Below are 8,601 nucleotides of genomic sequence, written 5' to 3'. Positions count from 1 at the left end.
CAGTTATTTACAAAGAAAATTAAATATATCTGTTGATTTCCAGTAATCATAGAGAAGCTGATATCAGTGTGTTGGAGGTTTTGAGCATTATCGAATTGTACTTTGTTCAACAAGCTTGACAAACAAAGGTTTCCTCTCTTTTGCTCTGTGAAGTCACAGCTGACATGATCAAACCAACATTCAATGAAAAAAATGTTACATTTATTTACATACAAAGTCCAGTTTTAGGATTACAGAAAATGCTTGGATGGTCTTTGTTTGTGAAGGAGTGTTGGGAACTGATGAACAGAATCAAACTTTTGGGACGATATCTCTTCATTCCTGCTCTGTTTACATGACCCTGATTGTTTATTCATGCAGTCTGCTTCTTCAATCATTCACCAACAGCACCTGTAGGAGGCGTGGTCTTGTGGCTCTGCAGTGTGTGAGGTGGAGGATGAGGGGACATGTGGGGCAGAAACCTCCTCATTCACGCCTCTTTTCCCCTCGTTATAAAACTCTCAGATTAACAGATGACAGTTATACAGCAGGTTTCTGGTGACAGAATGAAGATCATCATGTTTCTCCCACTTTTGCTTCTGGTCTGCTCTGTTTCAGCAGATCAGACACAGACTGCAGGCCAACAGTCCTGTCCACAGGACATCCACGCTGAGCTGAGAGAGCTGACCACCTCACTGGCTTTGCAGACAGAGCGGATCACTGTCCTACAGAGAGAGCAAGGTACCAGTGTGACTCCAGAAATATCCAGAACATCAGAAACAGGAATGACCAACATTCATGGTCATGTGTTTTCTTGTGAAACTGAATATTTTGGTATAGAAATTTTAAAGTAGTCTTCATAGAAACTCATGGTACAGGGAAACAAATTTATTTTGCACTTATTTCAGAAAAAGCAGTAAAGCTGAAGCGACAGAAGACTGAGATCAACCAGTTGAAGCGACAGTCAAAAGGTACTGTGTGCAAACCATCATTGACCTGGTCCATATGATACATTTATTTTATTTTGTCTTTTCATACATTTGATTTTAAAGAAAAAATTTTAAAAAAGAAAACTCCCATAAAAAAATGTTTATTTCAAAATATCCTATTATTTTATACCAGGAAAAAAACATTTTTTTCATCTCAACATCAGGAACTGACTGTAATGTGTTTATAATGAAACAGCTCACAGCTCCTCTTCATGGCAAACTCTTCCAAACCAAATAATTCAACATTTACTTAAACACCAGTTTCTGCTGATACAACAATTCTAACCATCATTTAAAGTCTGTGTTATATCTCTACCTGCAGATATAAGTTGCTCTTTTTACTTGTTAGACATCCAGATTGTTTAAACTCTTCATGGATGAAGACATAGCTGTGTAACATCAATATTCCAACAAGGTGGTATTTTTTTTAATGTTGCAGCTGAGAATATCTCCAAAAGTATATGTGAGTTCTGGATATACATATGACCAAAAGATTAGCCTTCAAATCTTGTTTTTTTTCCTCAGGCATTTTTAGTCATTATCGGGGGAGGAACAGTAGAGAGTAGACAGGAAAATGACACACGGGACATGGCAGAATGTAACCCAAATCACTCTTCCAGTGATCTGGGGTAAGCTTTAGTGGCCATCTTTTACATACATTCAGAAAACACAGAGTGGACAGCCAGAGTTCACAGACTGTGGATAAAGATGAGGTGGAGGTGGAGGATGGAGGAGGCCACTGCTCAGTGTAGCATGAACAGAATGAGAGCCACAGTTACTCTCCTACTTATAGATAAAAACCTGTGAATTACTGTGTGCTGTCAGTGAGATTTTTCTTTTTATTTCTATGGTATTTTCTCAGAACTAGAAGCAAAGCTGGAGAGTCAGAAAACTGAGATCAACCAGCTGAAGCAGCTGTCAGAAGGTACTGTATGAAAGCCATCCATCCATCCTTCCATCCATCCATTTTCTTCCATTTATTCGGGGCCGGGTTGCAGGGGTAGCAGCCTAAGACCAGAAGCTCAGCCCACCATATCTCTACCCACCTCCTCCAGCTTATCCGTACACCAAGGCATTCACAGGCCAGCTGAGAGTTAATATCTCTCGGCTGGCCCGAACTCCTCACCCCATCTTTTAAGCCAAGCCAGAGCTAAGCTCTGTGTTCACCACGGCGGACCGGTACAGTGCATGCATCACTGCAGGTGCAGCAACAATCTGTCTGTCGATCTCCCATCCTTTCTCCTGTCACTCGTGAACAAGACCCCAAGATACTTAAAGGGGCGAGATCCTCCTCCACTTGGGGCAGGACTTGCGCCACACCTGGAATGGGCACTCCACCATTTTCAGGCTGAGGACCATGACCTCAGATTTGGAGGTGCTGATTTTCATTCCCACCGCTTCACACTCGGCTGCAAACCATTCCAGTAAGAGCTGGAGGCAATCACCTGATGAAGCCAACAGCACCACATTAACTGTGAAAAGCAGAGATGAGATTCTGAGACCACCCGAATGGAGCCTTCTGCCACTTGGCTATGCCTAGAAATTCTTTACAAAAAAGTTATAAACAGAATCGGTGACAAAGGACAGCCCTGACGGCATCCATCACCCACTGGGAACAAGTCCGACTTATTGCCAGCTAAGTGGACCAAGCAATGGTCTTACAAGGATCAAATGGCCTGTAGCAATAGCCAGATAACCCCATATTCCGGAAGCACCTCCCAAAGGACACCCCGAGGGACAAGGTCAAACGCCTTCTCCAAGTCCACAAAATACATGTAGACTGGTTGGACAAACTCCCATGCACCCTCAGGTATCCTTGAAAGGATAAAGAGCTGGTCCAGTGTTCCATGACCAGGTCAAAAACTGCATTGTTCCTCCTGTATCTGAGATTCAGCTAACAGACAGTCTCTCCTTTCCAGCACCCTGGCATGGACTTAGTGATCCCCCTATAGTTGAATCCCACCCTCCAGTCCCCTTCTTAAAGATGGGAACCAGACGCCCAATCTGCCAATCCAGAAGTACTGCCCCTGATCTCCACACATCATTGTAGAGGCGTGTCAACCAAGACAGCCCTACAACATCCAGAGCCTTCAGGAACTTAGGGCAGACCTCATCCACCCCAGGGGCTCTGCCACCAAGGAGTTGTTTAACTGCCTCAGTGACCTCACTTCCGGAGATAGACGAATAGTTCCTCTCATCCCCAGACTATATTTCCTCCTCAAAAGACATGCCAGTGTGATTAAGGAGGTCCTTTAAGTGTTTCTTCCACTGCCCAACAATATTTTCAATCGAAGTGAGCAGTGCTCCACCTGCCTTATCAGAGTGTTCTCACTCCCGAGGCGTAACATGTCGACGTTTTGTCACGTCCCGCGGCGTTCCTGGGGAACGCGAAAGGAGACCTTCGGCGTTCTTATGGTACGCAGCGGGTTATGGCTGGAATCCAGTGCAATGACGCTCCCGCGGTAATAGACGTTCCAGCCCTGTATTCCAGCCCTAAACCTAACCTTATCCCTAGCCCTGACCATAGCGTGTTTCTAAGCGATTTGAAGAAAAAGAGCGAACATGTGTAGATTCAGTCCAGACGGTTCTCACATTTCCTCTTTTTTCCGAGGTCATCATTTAGGAACGTGGTGGGTAGCCGAAAACGTAATATGGTGACGATTTGTCACCTAGCGTAAAATGTTACGCTTTGGGAGTGAGAACGGGCTGGCCTTATACACAGTGCAGGTAGAGCACGGCTTTCCCCTCATGATTCTCCTAATGGTTTGCCAGAATCTCTTCGAGGCAATCAAAAAGTCTTTTTCCATGGCCTCTCCAAACTCCTCCAGCACTCGAGTTTTTGCGTCGGCCACTGCCCAAGCCATGTTCCGCTTGGCCTGTGGGTATCTATCGGCTGCCTCCAAAGTCCTACAGGCTCACCAAGCCCGATAGGACTCTTCCTTCTGCCTGGTGGCTATCCCCTCACCCTCGGTGTCCACCATTTGGTTCGGGGGTTGCCACCACGACAGGCACCAACCACCTTGCAACCACAGCTCAGGGCCACGGCTTCAGCAATGATGGCGCAGAACATGGTCCATTCTGACTCAATGTTGCCATTCTCCCTCGGGATGCTGTTGAAGCTCTGCTGGAGGTGTGGGCTCTGCTCTGTAGAAATGTTAGGTGCAGATAATTGACTCACATTTGGCTCATCAATTTATAATCTGTCCATAAAGTGGTGTCACTGTGTTTAAATGTCTTTAGTTTGTGCTCAAGGACAATTTCACATTTTTCTCAGAACAAGCAGGAAAGTTGAAGACTGAACTGCAGAACCAGAGGACTGAGGTCAACCAGATGAAGCAGCAGCAGCAACATGGTACTGTGTTGAAATCTGAAATATAGAAATGCTGAAATATCTCTATATTTGACACATTTTCAGACACATTTCACATTTTTCACATGAAGGCTTTCAGTTGCTGATATTCAAGAAAATTACTTTTGCTGATTCCATATTTTAATTCAAGTTTCAGTTTCGCATAAGATGTTCTAGACTATGACACGTTACTCATGACTCGAAAATTTCATATCTTCTTTTTATGACCTGGATTGTTCCTAATGGGTGTTCATTTACATGGGATAAGTGAAGACTTGGAATTCTTATTTTTAAGAATTCCCATCCTGATGGGAATTAATTAAGATAACTAAGTCATGATACTGGAGTATATGAAAGGCAGATTAGAAATTTGTTCCAGGTCCAGCCAAGAGCTGTCTAATAAGCTTGGTTTAATCAATTTTTAATCTATTGGATCAGAAGTAGTGATACAAATTTGGTAGTTGTAGACCACCGTCATGTTTTTAGACCTACCAGTGATGATTTTAAGAGAGGGTTTATTAGGTATCGGTGTAGTTTATTTTAAGCAGAATCATAATTTTAATGGTGACAACTCTTCCCAATAGCAATTTAAAATTACAATATATGAATTACAATTTAGAGTCAGTAGTGCTGATTTACTCCAAGTGATTGAGTAGTCAAATACTGATGAGCGTGAAACCGGCAACAGGATGTCAGAATGTTTTGAATGGATGATTTTTGTTTGTCTGCCTGTAAGTCCTTCAACCAGTTTCTAATTTTAAGCCTAAAACTCCACGTTCGCACGGCACCACAGTCCAAGCCCCACCACAAATTAGTATTTGAAACTACAGCCAGTCCAAACCGTAAAATATTGACTCTCAGATATTGCAATAAATAAAAACTGCAGCCATGTTTGTAGTTCTAATAATGTGGGAGAGCAAGTAGAGGATTTTTGTGATTGTTATCTGTGATTAACAGAGGTGTTGCTTACAGGTGTATCCCCACTCTGTGCAGGTCATCAAAGTGAAAGCACTCTTTAAGCTTCAGAACACACATTAAGTTCATTACTGCATCTAATTTACTGAATGACATTAAACTGAGTTCATGTTTGTCTGAAGCACAAACCAAGATGCAACTAAAACACTGAATAACACAGTTTGTTGTCTTGGCAGAAGCTACAAAATACCTTCCTGTCTGATCTAAAGGACGAGTTTGGGATCCTCAAAAATAGATTCAATCAAATTTCAGTTTGACAGAGTTTGATTTCTTCTGTGACAGTGAAACGCTTTCAGCTGTAAAGTTTTTTTCATGGTCACTTTTTTGGGAAGAGTCTAACTCTAAAACAGGAAGTTTAAAATGAATTTTCTCTCTCTCTCAGTCAAACAGGTGGCGTTCTCAGCCTCTCTGCTGGAACAAGGTGAAGGATATACTGGACCCTTCATTGGCCACACTACTCTGGTCTTCAAACATGTTATCACGAACATTGGAAATGCCTACAACAAAAACACAGGTAATAACACTGAATGTCACTTCTCAGCTATGTTGATGTCAGGCTGATGTTCCAGATGTTCTAACAGCTGATTTTCCTTTTAACAAAAACAAATGTCCCACAGGTATTTTCACTGCACCAGTGAGAGGAGCCTACCACTTTGACTGGCACGTACTAGAACGTGACGGCACACTCACAGGTGCTTATCTATTTAGGAATGAAGAGTTCATTTTTCTTGCATATGAAGAACAATCATCTGGGTGGTCAAGCGCCTCTAATAGAGCCTCACTGCTTCTAGAGGTTGGAGATCAGGTGACTGTACGTCTCTGGACTGGTTCAAAGGTATATGACAATGATAACCATCTAACCACCTTCAGTGGTCATCTGATTTTAACCATGTGAGAGGTGTGACAGCTCCAACACTTATTTTTTGGACTGTCCTGTGTGGGCGGAGTTTAGACATTTTTAGAAGTAAAACAGGAAGTAAATCACCTGCTGGAATCAGTTTCTTGCTCTCTCTCTCTCTTTCTGGTTGGGTTCTAGTTTTGTGTTTATTTGTTTCTACTGACTCAGATAATTTACTTCTTCTTGTTATCTTTGATTCAAATAAATCCAGTTAAATGCTCAATGATTCTCAGTCGCTTTGGTGCTTTTCTCGGATCAGAATGAAAATTCTCAAAACCATTAGTGCAACCTCCACAACATCTAGTCATTTGTCCCTGAGAATGAGAGGGGTGGAGGCCAACTCAACAAGTATGTTGTTGTGTGGGATAATGTCCATTGTCACCACTCACATCTGGTCAGACAGTGGTTTGGTGGAAGGTTTATGACTGGCATTCACATGCGCAAATGGCCCTGCTAGCAGCCATGGATGTAGCATGTGATGACATCACAGCAGAGTCATGCAGAGGGTGAATTCGCCACTGCAGGATATACTTTCCTCGCTGCATTGCAAGGCAAAATATGTCTTGTGATGTAGATGAAAATATGTGGCCAGACAGACAGGAACGTCTGGATGTGCCAGAATGATTTACATATGTTCAGTTACAATATGTACTGTTGTACTGTTCACATTTGTGCACAGCTCTACCAAAAGGGTGTTTCTTATGTTTATTCTAAATAAGTGACTGTAGAGAACTTTTCTTTTGCACAATATTGTAGAATTACAAACAGCCTTCACAGTAAAAGTACTTCCCTATCTACAGGAATGTCTAACTTTACTGTAGGTTTTACTGTAAATGGCTGTACAACAAGTGTATAGTGCTGTCGTGAGCATTTTCAGGTAGTGTGGCCGAGTTCTGACCTTTTTTGCGTTGGAAAACACTGAAAACATGACGAAGTCATTTGACTATCATGTTCATCAAGATGGTGTCAAAACTTCTCATTTCGATGACACTGGCAGTTTCATTGACATGAATACTTGCTTTTGAGGAATGGATTATCGATTTTGAGCAAGTGACCTATCCACTAGGTTTTACAGTTTGCACCAATTGTTCTGAGAAATACACTAACTGCTGTGCAAATGTTAATAGTGATGTGAGAAAAGCACCAAAGCGACTGAGAAAAACTGTAAATGCTCAGTGATTCTCTTCTCTTTGTCCTTTCTTTGAGTCGGCTCTTCATAAAGTGCTGCTCCTCCATTAGGTCCTGACTATTTTCTATAAGTTGGTAAACTGCATCATTTTTTATTGGCTCCACTGTCCTGTGTTGGTCAGTCTGTTATTTTGGTGACTGCTGGCCCACATGTTTGCTTTTAACTGGAGTCTTTCCTGTTAAGTTGAGCAAAATCCAACAGTTCCTCTTTTTCTCTTCTTTGATAATCATGCAGGTGTTTTTCTTAAACTCTCAACAGATGTTCAACTTAATCTGACTATCATGATAAAAATGTAAACAGCTGATTTAGTTTGATATAAAAATGTGTGTCAGTGCTGTGGAGGAATTTCTAAAAGCTGGAATGCTTCCTTATTTTTCATCTGTATCTGAATTTTTTATAAATTAGAAGAAATAAGATGTCATGTGGAAGAAATAAGAAATAAAATATGGAAGAAATAAAAACATTGTTGCTACTAAAGTTGCTCCTGTGAAAGTGTTAAAAACAACAGCAAGTCCTCCACCACGGCGACCTAAACGGGGGTCCCCCAAGTAGGAGTAGCAGGGCGTAGTGCATTTAGGGGAATAAACTCGCCATCCCTCTGCCATGTTTCGGTGAGAAACAGAAAATACTTCTTTTTCCCTCTGAAGAGCTCAGCAAGAAGTAATCCGGTGGGGTAGAAGACCACACAAATGGTCGGGGGAAAGTTTCCCTATAACTGTCCCAATCATCATAAAGACGTTCCATAGACTCTCCGATGCGGAGCAAGGAAGAACGCTCATAAATCACAGCAGCATAGCGCCATATATTAAAGGGCTGATATAATAGCATAAAATACAATACAACGCAGGCAGGTTGAAGTCAAACCGAGCAAAGGCGCCATCTTCCTGCCACAGTCGGGAATGGGAAAGAACAGAGGTGTTGGTGTTTGGACCTAATGGTCCCTGTGAGTCCTCTGTTGATTTGGGACCTCTGGAAGTTTATTTTAAACCTGCTATTACTGACCTTGGTTTTAAGTTGAACAGTGATTTAATTGGACAGCCAGATTAGAGCAGTGGTGACGTTCAGTTCTTGTCATTCAAGGCGACTGGCAAGAGCAAAATCTTTTCTTTCTAGGCACCACTTTGAAACAGTCATCAATTCTTTAATTTCTTCCTGTCTGGACTACTGTAACTCACTCTATGTGGAAGTCAGTCAGCTGTTGCTCTCACATCTGCAGCTGCAC

General features: G+C 42.2%; 1 protein-coding gene across 1 annotated transcript; it reads left to right on the top strand.

The window, feature by feature from the left end:
• Positions 1-393: 393 nt before the first annotated feature.
• LOC145431500 (uncharacterized) lies at positions 394-6,416 on the top strand. Its single transcript, XM_080307384.1, has 6 exons — positions 394-720; positions 888-950; positions 1,831-1,893; positions 4,243-4,320; positions 5,675-5,806; positions 5,910-6,416. Exons 1-6 carry the CDS (start codon positions 513-515, stop codon positions 6,185-6,187), a joined length of 822 nt encoding a protein of 273 aa, XP_080163510.1. The 5' UTR covers positions 394-512; the 3' UTR covers positions 6,188-6,416.
• Positions 6,417-8,601: the final 2,185 nt, after the last annotated feature.

Source organism: Astatotilapia calliptera, chromosome 10, assembly GCF_964374335.1.
Source record: "Astatotilapia calliptera chromosome 10, fAstCal68.1, whole genome shotgun sequence".
NCBI classification, from domain to species: domain Eukaryota; kingdom Metazoa; phylum Chordata; class Actinopteri; order Cichliformes; family Cichlidae; genus Astatotilapia; species Astatotilapia calliptera.
The sequence above is the reverse complement of the archived record's forward strand: the minus strand, read 5'-3'. Positions and strand labels throughout refer to the sequence as shown.